Source organism: Xiphophorus couchianus, chromosome 2, assembly GCF_001444195.1.
Source record: "Xiphophorus couchianus chromosome 2, X_couchianus-1.0, whole genome shotgun sequence".
NCBI lineage: Eukaryota > Metazoa > Chordata > Actinopteri > Cyprinodontiformes > Poeciliidae > Xiphophorus > Xiphophorus couchianus.
In genome coordinates this window covers 12298438-12322984 of record NC_040229.1, presented here as the reverse complement: position 1 = coordinate 12322984, position 24547 = coordinate 12298438, and the positions used below count along the sequence as shown (strand labels likewise).

At 36.3% G+C, this 24547-nt stretch overlaps 1 protein-coding gene across 5 annotated transcripts; it reads left to right on the top strand.

Moving 5' to 3' along the window:
* Positions 1-30: 30 nt before the first annotated feature.
* On the top strand, positions 31-24180 carry iqch (IQ motif containing H). Of its 5 annotated transcripts, none has more exons than XR_003597934.1 (20): positions 31-450; positions 548-670; positions 766-863; positions 976-1051; positions 4547-4634; positions 4844-4930; positions 5711-5901; positions 6401-6934; positions 8096-8162; positions 9050-9133; positions 9208-9377; positions 10974-11246; positions 11332-11520; positions 16728-16848; positions 17115-17416; positions 20172-20330; positions 21637-21759; positions 22512-22538; positions 23467-23575; positions 23802-23812. XR_003597934.1 is itself a non-coding variant. In XM_028036783.1 (20 exons), exons 1-20 carry the CDS (start codon positions 400-402, stop codon positions 23868-23870), a joined length of 2961 nt encoding a protein of 986 aa, XP_027892584.1. In that variant the 5' UTR covers positions 31-399; the 3' UTR covers positions 23871-24180. The 5 variants fall into 5 exon arrangements, 4 of the variants coding, with proteins under 4 accessions (XP_027892584.1, XP_027892590.1, XP_027892579.1 ...); XM_028036783.1 differs by having other exon boundaries at positions 17115-17401; positions 22477-22538; positions 23802-24180; XM_028036789.1 differs by having other exon boundaries at positions 22477-22538; positions 23555-23575; positions 23802-24180.
* The last annotated feature ends 367 nt before the right edge of the window (positions 24181-24547 follow it).

The following is a 24547-nucleotide window of genomic DNA, read 5'->3' as shown; positions in this document are numbered from 1 at the left end:
ATTTAATAATAATAGTAATAATAATGCTGATATTTATATTAATGACAAATATTCTAAAATTTAATTTCTCTGTTGAAAAGCAATGGGAAATCTTAGCCCTGTAAATTTTCTTGTAAGGCTTAGACCGTGTAATTAAGGTGTTCACTTATTTAATAATGTCTACGCACATTGTTAGCGTATCGGTGAGAAAATAACATAATTAGTTTGCAAGACCTACAGGATAATAGCAAATCTGGTGTAAGAGCAGACACCTGTGAGGCTGGCTTCGGAAAATTTTAAACCCGCTCTAAAAAATCTTGTTGCCATGGTTACGAGTAATGTTTCAAGAGTTTTGATTGCATACATCGGGTGCATACTAGCATACTGTCTCCGGTTAAAGTTATTAGACTACGAATAAAAATGGCTGACATACCTAAACACGAAGATGCATTTGAAGACGTTTTAGTTCAGGTAATGTTTCAGTTTTATTGGCTGTGTATTACATTCCATTATATATATAATTTAGTCTACACTGACTTGTCAGACTGAGGTATGTTTGTATTTGCAGGTTCAACATAATTTAAGCCAACTTAAGTACAACATTGGAAAAATCAATGTGGGCGAAAAGGGCGCAACTCTCGATATCAAAGTACTGGACAATGCCATTAGTAGGACCCAACATAGCATCAGGGTGAGAAAGTTTTATACTAAAGACAATGTTTACATTTAGTAGAAGTCAAATGAACTTATTACAAACAGATAATGTCATTTACTTCTAACACACAGAGACACGCAGATGATTATTTGAAAAGTGTAAATAAGCAGCAGCTGGTTCTTCCAGCCATTGAAGACTTACAAAAACAGACCTTAAAGCTTTATAAATGGTAAGTGAATTGAAGCTAACCTTGTTATATAGGGGATATATGTTTACGAATATTTTTATGGATGTCAAGAGTTTGCATGATTCTCTTATCCTGAAATAATTACTTTGTACAGGAAACCCTCTCTTGAAAGTCTCCCTGATGTGTATTCACAAAGAAAGACATTTGACGTAGTATTCCATGAAAGAAAGGTACATTCTTCCACTAATTTTCACTCATGCTTTCTAAAAGCTAAGAAACTGTTTCTGTTAGCTCTGTTGCTTGGCACCAAGAATATCTTGTGTTCAAACCAAGGCCAATCCCTGGAGTAGAATTAGCATTTTCTCCCAGGGTTTATGTGGGTTCTTTCCTGGCATACTTTCTTCCACAGTTTAAAAACATGGATGTAAGACAAATGGTCATTGTAAATACTCCTATATGTGTCTCGGTGTGGGACATGGGCTGAAAACCTCTCCAAGGTGCACCCTAAGTCATACCCATGAGCCTACAAGAATTTATCAAATAGTGAACATAGATGGATGGAAATAAACAGTTCAGACATTCAAGCATTTTTTTTGTTGAGGTTTTATTGTCGCCATCTTTTTATTTCTTTATCTTTGTATATTATGAATATACACATAACCTGCATCTTAACTCAAGTCGAGCAAATCTCAATCTCGTTGTAATCTGTTGATGACAATGACAATAAATCTTATCTTATCTTATCTTTTCTTTTAATTTATTTTTTTCAAAATTTAAATGTTAATATAGAAACAGAAACCATAACAAATCATTAAGAAATAGCACCTATCTAATAACTGGTATCAATAGTAAAATAATAACTGCCTTGGAGAGAACAATATTTGTTATTCAGTTTTACCAGCTAAAGTGACTGCAGACATAAAGAAACAAAATATGAAATAACCCAAACTATAAATTGAATGGTTGTAAATCTTAAGTTCTTCTGTAAATGTAATAGATTACACAAAAGATAAATGTCATGCAGTCTTAAAACCAAATAGGCAGCAAGGAAAGAAGACATACTGTACGTTTAATGACTAAAGTAAATTCTTGAGTCTATCAAACCTTAAATGGAAACTGGTTTCTATGTTCTGGTTTTTATGCCTTACTCCTGTGGGGAGGGAGGTGACAGTCCATATGCAGGGTGGCTGGGATTCTTGATGATACAGGATCCCTGCTGCTGCTTCTATCCAGATATATCCTCAGCAGATGAAAGATTTTTACCTCTCACAACAGCTGCCCCTTCTTGTCAGTGTCAGAGTTGTTCCTGTAATGTGTTCTGTAATAGAAATTAAGGACCCCTTTCACTACACATGAAAAGAATGCTGTCAGTACTGGTATGATGAGCCTATAGCACGGCTGGTCCACTTTTGATTGGTGTACTTGGTCTACAGTATATGAGCACCTTGAAAAGTTGGGTGCTTCCAAATCTGGGCGGTTTTTCCACATTTGTTTTGTCTGGACATCAGAAGCAGAGTTTTTACTTTCCATTCATAATCCCAAGAGCATCTACTAAGTCGTTTTACATTGGTACAAATACGGTATTAATTATTGCAGTGGCCTTTAGGTTTTATCCACTTCTAGTTGTCCCAAGAATCACAGTTCTTATATTACGCACATGCAAATATGACAGAGCAACTGCTTAAGACTCCAGCAGAGGAAAATTAAATCCGTGTGCAGCAGGGCTCAGGATGAATCCCTGGGGTATCTGCTTGAGTTATGGATAATGAAGGAGGCTGAGATGCCACAGATTATAACATTTATCGTCTTTTTGAAGGAAAAAAAAAGCTTCATTGCCAAAGTTATTATCCATAACCTAGCCCTTTTAGTCCAATAGCAAAGCATTTTTAACAAAGACAAGAAAAGTGGCCTTTTATTGGATTCCCAGATGGGAGAAATTTGAGAGGATAACAGAAAAATATATGAACACCAGAGGTATGCTAAAGATGACTCACTGTGTTTTATGAGAGCCATGATAAATTGTTTTATAAACATAACTATAACTATCATGTCTATTTGAGCCTTTCATTCTTATTCTAGAGGACGTTTGATACCCAATTTTGTTCTTCCAAAAATCATTAACCACACTTTGCTAGACAAAATGATTTGCATTGATTTTGAAACTGCAAAAGGAATTTGAGAACTTTAGATGTGGTAAAAACAAATGATCTATTTCACTAGTCAGTCGGATAGAGAACAAAATAGGCCAATCTTTCCATGACGGGCTTTGTTTGGCAGTCTGACTAAAAAGCATTTAGTTTTTTATATTTACAAATTTCCATCCTAAAAATGCAGAAAAAAATCATGTACTTTGGTTATATTTCTTAGCGCCTTTAAAGATAAGATCATCACGCACTTATCACAGTTTTAAATTTGGCAAATTTTGTTTCTACATATTTTAATAGCAATGAATCTCTATATTTCTGACACATTTTATATAATTACTTGTTACTTTTGTCAGTTCTTACTCTTCACATCCTCAGACACTTTATAGTGGAGTAAAGAGTAATGGTAGAAGCCTGAATTTAGATTCCTCAAGTCGCTCGTTCAGGCAAACTGTGACATAAAGGTCACTTGACTTAGTGATGACATCTAGCCCTTATCATAGGAAACAAATGAATCTTTACAAAGGTCGACATTAGTTTTAGATTTTTTTTATACACTTTCTTTGCCAATATGATTTTGTTAATCTGTACCTGACATGACAAATAGAGGCCAAAACTGTCACACTGCTCGAAGAGAGATGGAGGTGCTGGCTAGCGAAAGCGGAAAACAGCAGATTGTAGCACATCAGCATTCTCCTAAAGAAACAGGCACCTGATTGCTGCGCTATGGGCTGCTGGTTTACAGCTGTCTCCAGACAGAATCGACTACCTGTTCCTGCATGCCAATAAGACAGCCGTAGCCTCCGCAACTGCTAACCACTGGCTCTCTGCCTGCTACTACCTCCTGCGACTGAGCCCACTTCTTTTCTGTACCATGTCTGTGCCAGGGAATTGGCTTTTTGCATTTTTGCAATTTTCCAAAAGGTGGCACCTTTTTCCCCAGCCCCGTCTGAAACAGATGTGTGCCTGTGAGGGGAGAGTGTTCCAGCACCTGGCTCCTACTCATGGTCTGTCATAGTGCTCAGTGGTCTGAGAAGAACAAAAAGATAACATGAGGACATTGGGAAAATAGTCTTGAAAAACAGCCACTTTGAGTTTTTAGAAGAAGTAAAGTCTTCCAGTTATGTCTAGAGATCTAACTGGTTACTTTAAATCAGGGAGATTCTTTACACTTACTGCCATAGTGTTATCTTGGATGCTATTAGTAGTATGTTAGCTAATCCTTGCATATTAGCAAATGTTAGAATATTGAGATATATATTTTGTATGAGAATAGTGCTGCTGACCCTGGTCTTTTCTTTCATGCCCCAATGCCAAACCCTAACTATATTTAACCTAGTTATGGCCTGTAATCCCACTGTATAAAAGCGTCTTCAAAAGCGAGTGGTGTTGAGTCTTGAACTTTTAAAATGAAGCTTACAAACACTTTCAAAATAAAAACCTCTGTGTTTAATAGGTTACAATAATCAAAATAAAACTTTGGTGTTCTCTTAAAAAAAAAGCCCCTCAGTGTTTATGCATTAACTTATTTGAAAACCAGTGAATAATGAACAATATTAATTAAAGAAACATTCTGTCTAGGTGAAACCTGAGGCTGTGGAGAGTCTTGCAGTTGCCAAAGCAAAAGGAAAACGCGTTCAATATCTTCCTGAAGATGAATTGCAACCAGGTTAAATGTCATCTCACCACCACCTCATATCTGTCATTCTCCTGGCATAACGCTTCTGTTTCCTCGACCTTTTTAGTTCTTTCTTTCTCTTTGTAAATAACTGCCTGCAAACTATCTGCTAAAATTAGTGTCCAACTACATTTTCAGTGCATGGTTTCAAACACAATGTTTTAAGTAATTATTTTGTTGCTTTTCAATTATGTCTGCAGTGATTAAACCAAACTTGCTTCGTATGTCGGCTCAGCACAACGTTATGTCTCTTCAGCCCAGGCTGGAATTGCACTTCTCAAAAAAAGGTTAGACAGAAGCTTATTATGAAAATGGTGAAGGTCTGTCTGTCTGTCTGCAAATAATATGAGCATAGCCAAAACACCATCAGTCCTCTACCTAATTTTTTCAATTAGTTTACAGTTTTTGTTTTGCTCTAGTTTCTCACATCAATATTAACAAACCATTGAAATAATTAGTACAAACTGGAAAACCTGGTTGATAACCTGCAAAAGCATGTGACTAGCACAAAATGAATACTTCGTTCCTCAAAAGCGAGTATTCATGTCAATTTAAGTGCCAGTGTGCAAAAGCAAAGTGCAAAACAAGTTTAAGAAACGCCCTTTGGGTAAAGCTGTGCACATCTGTAAACAATGTAATCAGTGAAAGCTGAGATTCACCTGAAAGAATTTTCAGGAATGAATGATAAAGAAATATATACATTTTGCTCAATGACTCAAGCAATGATATGAGAAATTTTAGTCAGAAAGGGTATAACTATTCACTATTCATACGTATAGTTTAAATCAGCAGATTATAAATCTATAACAGAACAGACAATGGTAAGGAAGCAGTTTGTGCAACAAATGTGCAGTTTGTTGGAAGGAATTAGAAACTGCTACTAGGATTAGCAGAAAAGAACAGCTATGAGAATTTTAATTCTGAGAAATGCACCAAAGCAGTTAAAAAGTACTGTAAATACCATGCCTACTCCATCAATTCAGAGTATTGCCTGGATACTAACATTCAGTCAATTAACTTTAAAAAAAAACTTGTCCTTGTTTTTTTTGTGTGTTTGGATATGACAGAATTAGATTTCAAGCCAGATAAGGAGTCAAAATGTCAGATGGATTCAGAAACCAGGCTTGGCAGAAAAGTTGGTGAATCCGAACATCTCGTGACTAGTTCACCAAGTTTACCAACTCAGATCACAGTTTCTGACATAATGGACCAAATGGAAATACAAGACACAACCAGTTTTGTCACCAAAGAGACCGAGGTTTGAACTCTTTCAATTTTAAATTATTTTAGATCAAAACATTGCAACAAATTGTGTAATAAAAAGGAGAATCATATGAAAATAAAATACATCAGGTATTTTTTAATATTCTGGTGATGCTTCTACAGTGCCTTGAAGAAGTATTCATACCCAATTGACGTTTTCACATTTTATAAAAGTGCAACCACAAACAATGTATTTTATGAGGCTTTTATGCGAGACCACCCCACAAAGTAGTGAAAGAAAAAGTTAGGATTTAATATTGTTTTACAAATTAAGAGCATTTAGTCAATAAGGTATACAATCATTATAAATCAGTTTTGCTCATAGAGACTGAATTTTACCTATTCTTCTTATACGATAGGTCAAAACTGCTTGATCTGTCACGTAAAAATCTAACAAAAATGCACTAAAATTCTAATGTGATAAAAACTGAGAAAGTGAACTGATTTTTGAATACATTTGAAGACAGAGTACTTCGTATCTTTTTGCTCTGCAGGACCAGTCTGCAGATGTTCATACAAGCACTTTTACAATCGTAAAGGGACAAATTGATCCAATGACAAAAGATTTCATTTGCTTCAAGGAGAAATTTAGTTGGTGCTGGAGCAGCGTGGTGGACGTTCTGGAGGACCTGACTAAACTGCTCCGAGAGTTTGCAGTGCCTTTAGCTAAAGTTGATGGAGAACACTTGATACAGATATGCCCTAGTTCTGATTATGGTTGGAGAAAGACTCTGTCAAAGGCCAATCTCTTCTCACTGCTTGAAAATAAGGGGGATGTTTTAGAACTGGTTTCACGCCCAGGTCAACGCTACAGAGGAGAAGGAGGCAGAGATGTCGCTGCCACCCGTATACAGGCCTGCTGGAGGCGCTACTTCAACAGGACTTCTTACCTGTGCTACCACCGCCGCAAGAAGGCAGCGGAGGTTATCTCGTTGTCATGGCTGTTGCACTATCAAAGGTGCCAAGTGAAGAAAGCCCTTCAGGAGAAGCGTTTCAGACAGCTGGAAAATTATCGCAACAGAGCAGAGGTGATGTACCATCAATACTTACGATTTTTTTACTAACTTATATTTTAACTTTTTATTTTAACTGTGTTTTGAATTTTGTATATATATTTTATATTTTATAAATTATATATATATATACTGTATATATTATATATATTAGAGAACAGAAAACGCTAGTTTAGGGATACACTTGAGACATCAAGCTGACCATAAGCATGACATCTAATAGAGTAATATACATATTATTGATAGTTGGGTAGTTCTTTATTTATTATTACTGTTTATAAATAACATCTATTGTTATTATTCATTTTAAAATGTGCTGCAGTTGTACTCTTAAAAAGACTAAAGTACATTTAATTTATTAAATCTAGATTTAAAATTTTTATTTTTTAAACGTTTAGTTTCAATTGTTGTTTTCAGCTAGAGGTGGCTAATGAAAACTCATTTTCATTTTGACCCACATCAACATCATTACTGTATTCAAAGTGCCAGAGACTTGGTCCCGAGGCCTTCAGTTTGACACATGTGCATTAAAAGATTCTAAATAGAGAGTGAATTCATTGGTTTGACTATTTCTACTTGAGTAAAAAATAGTATTGCACTTACGAAAATTTACTTAAATTAGAATTACATCCTACTTTAAAAGTCACCAGATTAAACATTTTAGATCTTTATTTTGATAAATTTCTCAGAGTCCTTTTAAATTGACTTTCTTTGATTCCTTTTCTCTTTTTTTTGCATTGAAATTTGCTCCTTTTGCGTGTAGACGTCACGTCTGTGCTGTCATCTGGCCTGAACATCTTTTAAAGCTCTGACATAATATTAATTAGTGCCTACAAGTTCATTTAGTTCGAACATTGTTGTGTGTGTATACATGCACTTAAAACATGTTCTCACTCTTTAAACATTCATACCCTGTTAATTAAGCCTGCTAATCTTCCCCTGGCAGTAGCATCATGTACCTTGCTGATTGAATTAATTGTGAAAGGATGTTTCCGAAAGTAAACGCTTAATTTAATTATGATGGTATTTTATGCTTGGTTTGCTTCTGTGAGCCAAGAGAGATTGGTTTGGTGTGTTTTATCCATGCGGCGATGAGATGATTTGTGTGAGTGTGTGTGTGTTTGTGTATGTGCTCAGCCAGCCTCCTCCATGATCACTTCTTTTCTCTGTCCCCAGCATCTGGCAGCAAACTGGAAACACATCCGGTCGTCCAAGAGGACCATTATCCACATCCCTTCATTAGGTGGCATTTGTCGCCTGCTGCACACACTTCAACACGCACACATTTGATCTAGAGGCAGTCATCCCCGGTCTCGCCGCTCTGCTGTCCCCAGCCCGTGGCCCCGGTTCAGACACTCTGTCTCGTTCAAATGACTCTCTGCAGGAAAGCACTCACTAGATGATGACAGTCCCTGTGCCAAGGAACCGAACAATTTAGTCTCAATCGCCATTTAATTTGCAGATTAAGCAAATGAAAAACCATTATGTTGAACATGTACAAGTGGCGCAAAGGTCTTATTTTACTGCTGTGCACAAAAACACCGCATGCATGTGACAAAAAAATGAAAAAGACTGCTGTGCATTCGCAATAAACAAAGAGTACAAGCCATGATCAGTTCATGATCTAATTTCTTCACAGCACAAATTTAGACTGTAATCAGGCATGCGCATTGTAAATCACTGAGCGATTGTCTAAAATTATTAAGCCTAATTACTAGCAGATGGAATGCTTTATTTGCACTTGGGGTGGCTACAGAGAGTGCTGTGTGAGCAAGGATAATTAGAAAGTTGAACCCCATTGTTGTTAATTAGCATGAATCCAATCATTTAATTACCTTGATTCAGTTGAGGATTCCCTCTAACACAGGCTAAAATCCTGGCGGTGTCATTGGATGTAGTTTAGTGGTGGCTGGACATGGTGTAGAAGGACTCCCAGCACACGACAGGCTCTGCACCTGCTAGTTATTACGCTGAATTAATCATAGGATTGCTGTGCAGCCTGATTAGACTTTAATTCCCTTATCCCCAAGTCTAGTGACATTCACATCCCTTCCAAAGCTAGCTGTACAGATCTGGAATTTCTTACAGTGTCAAAGTGAATTTAATAATTGTCTGACCTTATTCTGACAGGGTTCTCCCAGAGCTGGAGACAGAACACCAGGAAATATGACATCCTCCAGAACATCCAAATCACCAGGCTGTGTGATATTAGAGGTAGGGATGTTTATTGAGAGCTTACTCACATTGTTTAAATATTTAATTTGTAAACCCCATTTTTCTGATTCCAGATGAAAATGTGGAGGTGATCTACATATGCCCAATGCATCTGGGGGAAGACATCTTGCAGTATTACGACAATTTCCTGAGAAGGAATGGGGCTGATAGCAGCACCAGCCAGGACTTGCCCTGCAACAAACGGTTTCTTATCCTAACACCTGAGGCTGTGGATCATTTCCCTGTAAGGCTGATCATACTCACCTGTGTGTTTATACATGAGCTTTTGACTAATATGACAATGCATTTGGAAAGGTCTAGCAAAGGTTGCTGCAGCAGTATTAGACTGAAGTCCTTTGGAAAATTATTAAAAACTCTTGAACTTTTACATTTTTGTCACTTTGCAACTCTAAATTTTAGCACAATTTATGTAAATAACCAACATAAACTAGAGCATGAAAAGTTAAAAAAGAAGAAATATACTTTTGAAAAGTCTTACATGCATTTTTATTCAACCCCTTCCAAAAAATTCAGAGTAACAAACTGATTTCAAAACTGTATTTATCTGTAAATAGACTTTGAATTTTAGTGTAAATTCAGCTGTTCTATGAAGTCCTCCAGAAGAGAACATTAGTGGAAAAACAACATCATGAAGCTCAAGAAACATAGCAGTGAGGCCAGGGAGAACACTATGGAGAAATCAAAAGCAGAGTTAACATTTTAAAAAAAATATCCCAAATCTTTAACGTCTCGGGAAATACTGTTAACAAAAGATTAAAAAAAGACCTGTTTATGCTTTAGTTTCCAGAAGGACAATGACTCTGAAGAATGGAATAGTTTTAATCAAAGCACATTCATACCTCAAATGCTAGACATAAATCTAGTTTGGAGTCAGAGGGGAGACTTGAAATTGGATGCTTGCAGGCACTCTCCTTTCAAACGGCCAAATATCCAATTATGCCGTGTTTTGTGTCTGGTTTGTCGCACAAAATTCCAGTAAAAAGCAGTGAGGTTTTCGGCTGTAGCATAACCAAATAGGAAAAAGTTCAAGGTGTGTATCCTGCATGCCACTGTACTCCACCACAGAGTGCTACAGTCATTTGCAGTTTGTGTAGTGTCCTCTAGGGGGTACTAGAGGTGGCTGTTACAATGCAGCTGTCCTGAGAGAGCAGCTGTTTAATGTTTTTCAGTGCATTTGAAATTAAACTTCTGTTTTATCTTTGTAAACACAGTAAAGTCGATTATGTTGAGCTTAATTAAAACATTTGTAATAGTCTATAGATGGTTTTCACGAAATAATTAAACGTCTGCTGCCTTTCTTGGACTATTTCTTACCTAAATACTCCAAAAAATTATTTTGTGACTCTAAAGTGTTTCAGCATTAAACTGTTCTTTCCAAAATGTTTTAGACCGAACACGCAACATGACGTAGCCTTTCTCATTTCTTTTTATTGATTTTCCCACTGTTTTGTTGTTAAACTGTGCCAGACGTGTTGCTGAGATGAATCACTTCTACCCATGGCTGGCAGCGCATTCTGCTAGTGACAGAAGGGATAATTCCACGTGGATCAAATAAATACAGATGTGAAGTAATTAGTTGTATTCCCAAGGAGCTCGTTGGTAGCACACATTAAAGAAGTGAAGGATAGGCGAGGTTTTCTGCAGGCTGGTTTTATCAATCCAACCTGCTGAAATACATGAGAGGTCAAAACCCTGCTGGCTATTTCAATAATAGACCTATTGAATGTACACAATGATAAATCAGGCTGAGAAACAACCCTTGGAAGATACCCTGAAAGCAATTGACTGTAGCCTTCATCTCTTATTTCCTTTGCTTTAGACCCGCAACATGTGTCTGTCTACACTGCTGAAGTACAGTCCGTGCACCCTGAAGCAAATCAAACGGCAAATACGGGGAAAGCAGGCCTATATAGTGGGTGGAGTTGGCCATGAGGATGACCTGGAAGTGGCTGATGAGCTGGATGTGCCAGTCTTGGGTCCAGAACCGGCTGTTTCACAACTCCACGGCACCAAGTCTGGAGGAAGAAGGATATTTTCTGAAGCAGGACTGGAAGTACCCCCTGGACAAGGAGATGTGTACGCACTTAACCAGGTATGCCACCAAAAGCACAATTACAAGCTCCTATGTGCCCACTATCACAGACGAATAATAAAAAAAATGGTTTCCTTTGGTTTAGCTTCATGAAACACTGGCCGAACTTATTGCTCAAAATATTCACATTCAGCGCTGGCTCTTTAAGATCAACGTGCAGCGAGGAGGCCGTGATACAGCATATTGTGATGTTTGCCACCTTAGGTGCTACAGCTGGGCCCTGAGGCGCTACCAGCATTTTGGTCCTGATCTGTGGCACGCAGTATGGGTTCAGGTAAAAATGGGACACACTTGGTTATGTCTGTATCTCCTTGCCATAAAATATCAGAGCACTTTTAAAAGCATGTTAATGTTTATACCATGTTTATGACCTTTGCATTTCTTCACACAAAAGGGAAAGTGTTATGTTTATAAATAGAATGACTTCAAATCATAATTCAGTTCATTTTGTTTATATTACTACAATTCGCAACAAACATTATCTCAAAGCACTCAGATACTCAGAACTATACAATCAGATCAAACCTGTACAATCTTGTTGTTGTTCGATCATAGTTACATTATAAATGTATTAAATCCCATGATCAAAAATATGTAATCACAGAATATCCTAAAGATTTACAGTGAGTATATTGACATATTATAATGGAATAAAATTTATAGCCTGCTTAAAACTACTTTTAAATATATGTCTTTAAACCTTATAATCCTTGTGCGTAGCAGATGCTTGATTTATTTATTCTAAAGCTACATTCTACAGCCATTGAATAGGTTTGAGCCATTTATATTACTGAAGCATTTGGTTTCAAAACATAAATTCTGATATAATCATGGGCATATTTAAAACAAATAAAATGTACTTAATCGGTGCTAAACCATTTATTTACTTCAGATACAATCTGTACAGTTTCTGAGCCCCTGGCTCTTATTTCTCATATGCTTACAAAGTAGCCTTTGATTTTCTGTCATGTGTTAATTACCGTATTTTGCCATTTAACCGGCAGCTTTCTGCAAACTAATTACAGGGTAATGATTGTGAGCTTGGAGCACAACGATTTTACTTTTTATTCCATTTGAAAGAACAGCAGTCATCTCGAGTTTCTTATGGCTCACTCTGTTTCATTCCCATCAGCTTGTTCGTTGATTCACGGGGTAGGCATGGTGCAGGGCTGTAATTGTTGTGGCTTTGGTGCTGTTAATTATGGCAGAGAGGAGCTGAGCCAAAGCCAAGGTCCATAATGGTGACTGAGACTGCATGGGGAAAGTAAATGGGGTTTCTTTCACCAGCTGGGGTCCCATGGAGACAGAAGAGTGCCGAGGCCCCCAGTGTAGGCCAACAGCCTCGGGGCTTCTGGGCCATATGGACACAACACTTTAACTGGCCTTTATTCTACACCTTGGTCTTTTAATCAAAGCAAAGCCCACTTCCTGTGCCTCTTATGTATGATTTTTATTGTAATTGTTTTGGTTGTTTTCTCTTAAAATGAATTGAAATGGACTGGAATGGCTACCTTTTACATAAAGACTGCTGAACACAACAGTTTGACTCTTAATGTTGAAAGATTAGTAAACAAAGTTCCTCATCAGATTGAAACAAATATTTAAAATACTGGAGAATTGTGTCTCATAGAGGAGAAAATGGAGATCTATTTTTTTAGTATATTTTGGGAAGATTCTGCAGAACATACTACAGAAAACTAAGTGAAAAAGGAAAATAGACAATCTTTGCTAAATACTTAAAACATTTCTAGTATTTGGTTTAACGTAGTTCAAAGTTGTGGTAGTTTTATTATTTACCAAAATAGATCAGTGCATGAATGAAGAATTGTAATTATCCATAATTTTTCTACCTTCCACTAAGTTGATTTAACAGTAAATTACAACTAATTAAATTGTAAGTAAATCATAATGCTTTTCTCTTTTAATAATTATAACAATATACATGAATAAAAAAATAAATAAATGGGGAATTAGAGAAGTAATTGGCCTCAGTATGTGTCCATATTTTTTAATTAACAGCTGTGCTGAAAAGCTCTTTATGAAAAAACGTGATTCATAAAAAAATAATAATATATACCATGTGTTCCTTAAGAATATTACCAACAATTAGATCCCTTGTGGCTGAGCGAAACAAAGCCTTGAAGGGTACAAAAAGGAGGAGGAGCTATTACATCCACATCAATGAGCGCTTACATGGAGGTCTGAGGAAAAGCACGTGTGTTTCTCTAAATATTGTGAGGCCCGCAGCAGCTTCCAGCACAATGTTTGAGCCCAAAGAAAGCCCCCCAGGCCTCTTTTAGCATTTACACAGAGAGAGGTTAAAGACATGTAGATCTTCAACCATGCAATGCCTGAAGGGGGCCATACACACACACTTAAGCGCTCACACAGCTTGCATATGGATCATTAGGCACAAGAGGGTAAAAATTACACCTAATAGCTTCAACAGATGGAGTATTTTTTCCATCATGCTGTGTACAAACAGATCTTGAGAAAAACCTTATTTAGGTTAAGTTTGTCAACGAAATGGGTCATTTGACAATCACTACCACTGGAGAGGTAGAGGAACGTTTCATACAGTTGTTGTCTGTCTAAATATTGTGCAGCCTCTTGTACCACGGAGAAGCTCGGATGTCTATGGATTTGTCTGAGCAGAGTTAATCTGAATTTGAGATTTGAAGAAAATTTCTGTCACTTCTTTTTCTTTCATTTTACAAATAATTCTTGTTCATAGAAAATCAACAAAATGTGTAAAGCTGAAACTGCCTGAACATTAAATTTGTTATGCTTTGTTGTGGCTTTACATTAATGTTTTAATGGGACTAATGAGTTAGATATTCATTGACAATGTGTAACTTTTCAGGAGCTATTCTCATATAAGAATTATTGTCCATAGCCTGCTTCCACTAAAAACATAGACATAAAATAGCAATCAAAGGGGAGAACATCTTTTATTTCTGACCAGATTGCTCTGCTTTATGAGAACGCCATGCCATTGCTGAATCCTATCACAGGGCAGTGTGCGTACTTTAAGTCCAAATAATTTATTGCGAAATACCCGTCTTTCTTTTTCTTTCTGTCCTGCTGTTTCTGTGAACTGCACAGGCAAAGTCCCAGGGTGAGCTTGCTCTTCCGTTGAGAATGACAACCGTTCCCTTACACTTTTTGCCGCGCCATTGTGTGCTTTATGGTTTGTATAGGGAGAATCACTGTGTAGCATTTGACCTCGCCTCTTACAGTACTTGAATATGATGATGGCTGTTACATGACTGGAATTTCAACGGCATAATCTCTGGTCCTGTCTCCAGTGGAGCCAGACACCATATACTCAAAAAAAGTAATGCTCTGGAGAGCAGGAGGGAAGAACAAATATGTTATCAGCATTCACAAATTATCTTTCACTCAATTTTCACATATTCTTTTTTTTTCTATTAGAAAATGTAATTCTCATACAGTAGTACACATACAGTGCATTGAATTGTTTTTTGTTTTTTCACATTACAGCTACGAACTTCAATGTATTTTGTTGGTAATTTATGTTACTGACCAACACCACACAAGAAAATAATACAAGATTGTGAAAGGTTGTTATAAAGAAAAATCTGAAAAGTATAGCCCACTTTTGTATTTAAACCAGTTTACTCTGATACCATTAAATAAAATCCAATACAACTTTTAAAAGACTAAAAAAATATGCAGGGAGATAAGATGTACAACTGTAGAGCAGAGTTGACTTATATAACTATATCTCAAACTTGTTCAGTCTTGTGCTCAAACCTTCAATGCATTGCCCAAAAGTGAAAATAAAATGACACAGCTGTAAATCTTCCAAGCTGTCCACCAGCTGGACTGACTGGATTGGTGAGGGGATCATTAACCAGAGATGCAACCAATATGCTTCTCTGCTTAATGGTAAGTGGAGAAAATGCAGAGAGTCACATGTAAAGGTGGAAGACTTTATGGACATGATAACTAGTAGTCGCTTACTCCTCAGATCTGACCTTTTATGGAAGAGCCTCATCATAGAAAGCCAAGCTGAAAAAGTCCCATTTAAAGTTTGTGTCAAAATGACCTAATTTAAATTCAGATGCAAATCCAACTGAGATTTGTCGCAAAACTTCAAAACTGATGGTTTCTACCTGATCTGTCTGAATCTAAGTTGATGTGTAAAGAAGCATGGGCAAAAAGTCAGTTTTTAGATCTCGAAAGCTTTTAGAAACACACCTGAAACGACATACAGTCGTTACTGAAGTGAAAGGTGGTTCTACAATATATTTATGCAGGTAGTTTAAATACAAATAGATGGAACAACTTTTAGATTTTAATTTCTGGAATCTATCATAAAATCTTGATTAAGATTAGTATTTGTAGCAAATATAATAAAATGTGAAAAACTTGTAAGGGTTTAGATATTTTGCAGGGAATTGTAGATTATTGTTTACAGAAGCATGTGTATAAAAGAGGCCTTCCAAACAGTCCATTAAACTGACACAAACTGCAATCAGCCAGTTGTTGTTTTACATTATGACCATCAAACAATGACAGTGAAAGCTTTAAACAACATATTCTCAACCATTTTACTGCACAGCTTTTTTGGAGACAATAGTGTATTTGAGTTGCTAAACTGTGTAAAGGACACCTAAAGCAAAAGCTGAAAATTAACAGCATAATTAAGTGGTGAAACCATAATGGCATTTCGTATTTACCGAAACAAGAGTGATATCGATCCCAGTCAGGCCCTGATTGATCCCCAGATAGATGGGGTTAGCTTAAGTATTCATCAGCCGCCCAGTGGAGAGAGTTGTTATTGAGGGCAGGTGGTTCGAGGCTGCGAGTTAAAGCTATTAGACTCCTGAGGCCTTCTGATAATAGGCTGTCACTCACAGATAGACACTTCTGCAGTATCCGTCAGACACTCACACAGAAATTGAAGCAGCCTATGAAGTCTAAAGAATAACTTGCAATCACCGGAGTCATCTGGGTAACAGGATGTAGCAGTTTTGTAGCCAACAGCCATAAGGCCTGACTGTCACAGTCTGTTGGAGTTTGAGTTCAGTTTGTTTATTTTGATTATTTTGTTGCATCTCGTGTTTCATTTATTTCTGTGGTTTTGATTTCTTGGTCTTGTAACTTTTACCTCGATGCTTTAATTTCCTGACCTTAAACACCTGTTTTCCATATGCTCCTTTACTCACCTGTGTTGCATCTAGTAATCAGGTTCTCAGGATATATACTTCTTGGTTTCTGTCATATTCTACTATTACCCTCATGTCCACGCAGTTCATTAAACATGATCCTTTTTGCCCTTGTGCTGGCTCCACATTTCTGTCTTCACATCATAACTCTGAGCTAGGAGCAAAATTAAGCAACTTACTTTATTTTAGAACTTTGAGTTGAATCAATGGAAAACTACGCACAAGTTAATTTCCAAGTATTTTTTATTTGGTATGTGATGTTTATGCTTCAACATTCATTCTACAGGAAACTGTGATGCTGAAATATTTAGAAGAGATCCCAGAATGGCTGATCTATTATACCCAACTGGCTGAATCTTCCCGTTTTCAAAGTTGGTCCGAGTTCCTGAAGATCTTCCTCAGGCAAGGTCAGACACCTATTGTCAAGCACTATATTATATTCACCCGCATCTTATGAAATCTATGCATTTCAATGAGCTTTTCTGTTTCCTGGGTGGCTTTATAAATGTAAAAACTGAATAATTATCATATATCTTTTAGTAGTTATCAGAGTTCAGATTTTTCAAGTGACCTTTTGTGAAGTTATCAGTAATAAAAATGTTAAATTTTCCGTTATACTTTTAGTATTATGTCTTTGTGTGTGTAGTCATTTTTCAGCATTCACTCTGTTCAGGTGGAGTAGTGGAGGCGTACCCTCCTTCAGAGAATGTCACCCATGTGACTGTAGATATGCTCCTGGAGCCCAGCGGTGAGGTGACCATTCAGTCCTGGGGAGACCAGCTCCATGGTTATTGTCATCTAGACATTGTGGGATCCATTATTCCTAAGACTTCTGTTCACCTAGAAACCCTGCACTCTATCTGCATGCGTGTGGCTTACGTTTGCCAGCAGAACTGTATCATGGGTTATGTATCTGTTGGCCTGGCAACCTTTGTGGACCACAGCACCATGAAGCAGAAGGTGAGACTCAAAAAGGTAAAAAGGAGGACTCAGGGTGTCATGATACACATGATCTGGTTTGTTACAACCCATATTGGGTGGAAAAGATCAATTTTTATCCACACAACCAGATAGGTGCCTCCAACATATACTGCTCCCTAGGGATCCAGATAACAAGACGAGGTAAACTGTGGGCACAGGGACGAAATGTGTCACAAGGCCCTCTAATAAACTGTCAGGTCTTATTGTGTCAATACACTGATTCCACCGTTTAAAGCTTGCCCTTTAACCTTACGATGCAGAGAAATTCAGAAGCTTTCCAACAGTAGGTCATTCTGAAGTGATTTAGTACGTTCGCGGGGATAACCTGTCAAGTGTTTAACCCTAGATGGTTACCTGCAGTGTTCTGCTGAAATAAATCACATTATTATACCAATACGCTGCTGAAGCCTCTTCTCATTTGTCAGGATTAAGTTTTGTTGAAATCTTCTTGATTCATGATATTTGAAATGGACTTCTTTATGATGGTTTAACCTCTGCTCCCAACATGTGGCAGCATTGACTATTATTGATCTGATCCTGCAAAATAAAATGCTTTGCTTTTCTTGTGCAGAAAGGCAAAGCATTTTCTGGAAAGCAAAGCATTTTCTGCACATTTCTAAAGCAGCAGAATGGAGAGGGGAAGCACAGAAACAATTTTAAACATGCTAAAAACATGGAAAGAAAAAAAAGATGAAATTCTCATGCCTTTAGCAGCTCATCTGATAGAAATAAACCAGTTGTCATCTGCTTGGCTAGTATCAATTGTTTTAAGCATACATACACATGTACTGTATCTATCCATATATATAAACTGAATAGGATTAGCTTTGGGCATGGTTGCCACTAGAGGGTAGTGTGTTCTGGGCTAGAATATAACTGATAGAAGAAAGTTTTTTTTTTTTTTTTTAACTGTATAATACAATTTTATTTTTTACATATACTCAAGATTTGTTATTTGATTTAAAATATTTTGTATTATTGCAGTCAATCATTTTTATTTATTACTCCTATTAGAAACAAGAAATGTCTGAACTCGATTCAGATGTAACATAAGCTTCCCCTTTCCTTTTTTAAGATGGCTGAAAATCACCTTTTTATCTCTAATTTTGATCCAATTGTAAAGGATTTGAAGACAGCATAAATAACAATAAAACACCACATGCTTCCGTAGATGCAGGAACTTTAATGGCAAATTCTTGACACACACAGACAAAGCTCAGACTAAGGGGAGCCACATGGGCAAACCTGTCTGGATTTAAACATCAATTTAGATTCAAACCTGTTGCTAAAAGCTGCCTACTTTATTTGATGGGAAGAAGTGGGTCACATATGTTTGCCCTTGCAGTCTCAGCGCACATTGTGGAGCAGCGGGGCCACAGCTGCAGCATCGGGGTTTTTAATGAAAATGCAAGGCAATAGAAAACAGGTACAATCCAGGCTTACATTTCCCGCGGCTTTGTTAAGAGCGACAATGGGACGCGGGAGTATGAGTCTTAGGGAGTTGAGTGAATAGCTTGCTGTTGTGTGTCCATCATGCAGGGCCAGGTAACAGTCTGATTCAAACATGCATCAAACCAAGTTGTAACTTCTATGCCTCCTACACTAAGGGAACTGGATAAACATTGGCAGTTTTTTATCCTGCTATGGCAGCAAGTGTAGTTTTTATGTAAAATTAGAGTAAAATTTGAAATTTCAGTGAAGATCTCACATTTTTCATTTATATAAAACTATAAAAGTTAATATAAAAAACCTTTGTGCTTAAATTTACATCAGGATTTACATAGGATTCTGTCATTTTGTTTAGTATATTTAAAAAAGATAAATATATTTATAATTATTTTTGCATTTGTTTTTTTTAATCTTTTTGTATTTTTTTTAGCTTCTCTCATTGTTTATCATTCTTTTGAGAAAATCAATCAAATTATTATTTTAATCACAAAAATTACCAGAAGTAATTTTGTTTGCAGGGAAACCTTTTGAATAGTTTATAAATAAAAATACCACACTAAATCTAACTACATGTCTCAAATGAAAAAAGTTTTTATTATTGGTCATTGAGAGCAATATATGCTTTACTTTTTAGTTCATCTTTTATAAAAATGCAATCATACCACATTGGTGAATTGTTAACTTTTGTTAAATCATTCATGAAATACAATTTGACTGTTTTATTTTTTCTACAATAATTTAAGAATAAGAAAATAGAAACTTTCACATATGTTTGCATTCTGGTAGAGAGAAACTCGGTCTACTGTAGGCTCAAACTTGCTGCAATTTGCATCCAGTGGCAGGAGCGCTTGCTTTGACAAATAGGAACAGCTAAAGGAGGCAGCCGGCTGCCACTTAGTTATTAACAACTCCTTCACTGATGATTTATTTGCCACTTTTGAAGAAAGGGCATAGCTATTAGGTTATTATCTGCAAAATTAGCCCCGTTTAAGTAGAAGGCCATGTCCATACCTGACCCCTTAATATACTTATAATGATGCCATTTACCATACATATCTGAACTTTGGTTCTCATCAGACCTGAGCCAGGCAAAGCGCCCAGGGCAGACTCAATCCACATATGAAGAAAAATCTCTGTGTTTGCTTGTGTCATCATATCACTGCGTTACCTAAACATGTTAGACATACAGAGCTACATAACTGGTCTTTTATCCATCTCTCAGTGTGAATAAGAATCATTTATTGAAATACTCTCTGCTTTTTACTTCCTTCACATGTAGTTCATAATGTCTTTTTGACAGATATGGGGAATTGATCTGGACATTGGATTCAGTGACCAGCTTGCCATGACCCAGATGGTACTAATGGCGACTGGAGGAACGCTGGACTGGCACACAGGCTGTTTCGAAGTGTCAATGCCAGTCAAAGAGAAATGCTCAGAACAGGAGGCTTTAGCAAAGGTATGACTATTTTAATTACTAAAATGTATATTTTGCATATCTTTAAAAATTAATTTCTCTAAGTAATAAAAAAGCCCTTATTTTTAATTAGTCTGAGTCTTAAGCAAGCATTTGCAAGAGATCAGTGTGTGTGTGTGTGTTTTGTAAAATCTTTGCTTTTAGAAAACACACCTAAAAACTGTAACTACACACTGAAGTCAATGAGTGTTTAGGTGCCGAATTCATTATCATTTTGATAGATGAGCCTAAATAATCAACACATTAATAATTCATACCATTTTCATTATGCATGCTTGAACACTTCATCAACCTGGTGCCAGGACTTAAACAATGGAGTTCTTTTATTAGCAGTATGCCTCAGTTTACGCTTGTTAATCTGCGACTTGTATTATTTTATCAAACATTCATTTAGCTGGTGGCCTGGTGCTTCACTGCAGCCGTTGAGCCACTGCTGTTGTTAATGGCTTCAATAGTGGCCATCATTAGGGACCTGCATATTACAAACACAATTAAGTCCCTGTTGGACACTTTTATTGTTGGGTAAGGGCCTTGCCTTTGACAAGTGCAAACACACAGCCTTCACAGCGAGTTATGGGCTATATCTCCTGAGCTCCTCAAGGCTCAGCTCTGCTCTCTTTGTCTCCCAAAGGTGGCTGAGAACGGGCAACATTTTATCCTCCTAAGACCTGATATTTTTAAATAATCCACCTCTATAGTGTTACTTATGATTAGAATTCTAATATTATAGTAATATGTTTTGTGTTTATGGAGCCCAGTTGTGCTTCTCTTTTCCTGAAACTTCCTGGTCTTTGCTTGGAGTGTTACACTGTGTAACAGCTAGGCTAATGCATTAGATCTAACTGTTGCACCCTATAGTTAATTAAGAAAGGACCAAAAGTTTACTTCATCTGCTGTTTACTCATCAGGTTTATTAATCATAAACAGAAACTTAGCGGTGACCCAAGGAATTAAAAACCTTTAACTTTTTGATAATACACAAACCAAAACCTTTTTATACATAATCTCTTAATACAATAAACATAGAATAATAGAATTGTTTGCAAATCAAGGCTTAGAGCTAGCCTTCATTAAAACTCACTGCATTTTCCTGCTAATGTTTGTCCCTCTATTGACAAATCCTCAGTAAGAAACAAAGCCATTTAGCTGTGCGTAAAATTAGTAAATCATGTTATCACCAAATTTGTACATTCAATGTTAATATGACATACAACACATACCGTATATGATATGACAAACAAAGTAGACCAAAATATTTCACTTGTGTTGTTGTCTTTTTCTTTCACAGCATTTGGTGGACAGTCGCTATGCAGTCATTGGGATCCATATGTTTCATTCTAACCTTTCCATGTTGTACCACAGTATGTTCTTCAAGATGTGCAAATTTAATTGCATCGAGTTTAACAAGAAGGTAAGAATCACTTTTTTCCCCCTTTTTTTAAGAAACTATTTGCAAGTCACAGTGAAACATTTTGATAATATATTAACATCTTTCCACTGCATTAGCTGTTTGCTTCATAGACATTTTTAAGTGAACAACTACAGTTGTTCAGTTAAGCAGGACAAATGCATAAATAAGTAAACATGTAAGTTAGGCCTGGTTTGGTGTGTGGTTGAGTTTGAGATTAGGCTAATGCTACTGTCATAGTTGGAAAACAGACAAATTTATTTTAATCGGTTTTCAAAAGTCAAATTTATCAGTTGCAAACACAAGAAAATCAGCTAGAAAGCAAACCTGAAGATTAATTTCTAACCTGGAAAGGTTTCTCACTGAGCCTGAAGTCAAAATAAATGTTTGGCTGCTCCGCATGTAAAGCATAATGAATACTTAAGTAAAAAAAAAAAAGTGTTGTTTTTTTCTACTGCCGATGTTTCGATCATATTCAAAAAGCGACACCAAAATAAGATTTCAACCTTTGTAAGAGAACCCTTAGCTACAATATTTGTATGCAACATATTATAAGAAATATTAAATATTTTAATTATATGTACTTAATGGTACTTAACTTTCTTATAGATCACTCTACTTAAGTCCTGTAATATTGTGAGAATAAACTGAAGGAAAAAAAAAAACATTGTTGTGTCTTGGATCTACTTTTAATATTAAATTTGTGAAATTTCACTTCAGGAAAATCAAGGCACTGTTTTTGCTCTCTATGACAGCTCTGAGCGATGCACCATTGGAATGATGTGAGTATTTTTTATTGCATCAGTTTTGTATATTATGTCAAGAATAAAACAAATGTGAGCTCTTTAAAACCATAGAGAAACATGTTGGCAAATGCTTGAAATTTATCAAGAAAAGGTGCCACATTCCTTCATTTTCAATAATGAATTCCTCCTAATATTTCATTTGAAATAATTCAGTTTTTTGAAGTAAGGTTCTGTTACATTCTTGCAGTAGATTACCCTCTTGGCATCTACAGTTTGAATGAAACAATGGTTACATTTTCAGCCAAGTGCTCATCAGATTGGTTGTAACATAGAATTGCCCAAAACTGGCGTATCCAGCCAGAGTAATTATCTATTCAAAACACAAAGCTGTTTAAAATATATTTCAGTCAAAACCTCTTGACTGAAGACCACTTTAAAAGATTCAAGTATTCCTTCAGCACCATAAATTTTCAGATAAGGTTAAAGAGAAGTATTCATTAAAAGGCAACAATTGTTTCTCTGACCTTTTTCGACTGCTGAGTGAATCTTGGTATTTTATTTGCAGCTGTTTTCTTTATAGAAGCAAGTATGGGTTCAGAACTTATAATTTCACTTCATTAGAACAGCAAAGCACTGAATAATATTAGAAGGGCAATTAGTTTGCCAAGCCCCAATGTAAAAACAATTCTTTACAGGATTAAGATGCCACCTCTGGTTTTGTAAATATCAGAGACTCCACAGGTTGTTAAGCAGAGGGTTATTCAACATATTTATCACAGAAATCCGTTAGCTTGCACAGCGCTGGAACAGTTAAATCAAGCTGTGCTCATCCCCCTATAGACCGAAGATGCTATCTGCTGAAAGTTTCATTTACCCACAACCATCAAATGAACAAGGTGATTGTTTCTTAGCAGGCAACAAGGGGATCATTAGTAAACTCGTTTGTTTGGAATGTTGTTATTAGAGCGGTCTCGGAGGATCTCCAGGGAGCTCTGGTGACCTTTGCTCAGAATTTGTCAGTCATTCATCAGGAAATATTGTCTTCTAAAAAGGAAGAAGAAACCAATTTCGAGGTACTGTGTTAACGACTTAACGATTTCCCCTCATCCATGTCATAAAACCTTCATAATCTTTTATAGCTTGTCAGTTGGAATGTGTCTGTTTAATAAAGTGCAAATAATTAATATTCATAAAGTTCGTAATTAGAACAACACTGCAGATACATTTTGTTGGTAAGAAAATGCTTATCAAAAAATATGTCTTGTACTTTAAATTTTCTTTTACTTTGTTTCTATGTAGGTGGTGATCACAAACATAGAGAACATGCTGGAGATGATTATTCAGAACAAAAACCAACTGATGGATTAACTTGCTGCTTAGAAATCGAGCTTCACCATTGAACCCCAGAGATATGTACAGGCTGATAAAATGTAATTTCTAAATAAACATCTTAATATTCTGTCATGAATCTGTTAAATGTTAGAGTTTTCTGTCAGCTACCTTGACATACTGTAGAAAAGAAATGCATAAAAATGTTCTATTAAAAACTGAACATATTTTCCTATACATTGGCATCCCAAAGTGTACACACCTCTGTTAAAATGAGACAAGAATGAAACAAATGTGAGCTTTTGTCATCTGAGTTGTGGTGAATAAATGTCCCATTTTCAGTGCAAAATGTAAGATGATTTATTTTGATGTTATTTTTTACATATAAAAAACATTTTAATAGAGGCAGGTAGACTTTTGAAAGCTGCCGTACAACACTTTTATTGAACCTTCAACAACATAAATCTGTTCTTAGAGTAGATACACCTGATGATGATGATGATGATGATAATGAATAGCGAGAGTAGCTTGATAGACAGATAATGATATTTAGTCATCTTTTCTCTGCACCGTTTAAGAAAGAACAGATTACTTTGGTTATTGAGCGAAAAACTGATTGGTGCGGTCTGTGATGTTATCCTCAAAGGACATTTTCTGTAAGTAGATAATTAAAAATAAGTTGCAAAACTGTTGTAAACCGTGAAGACATGTTTTTT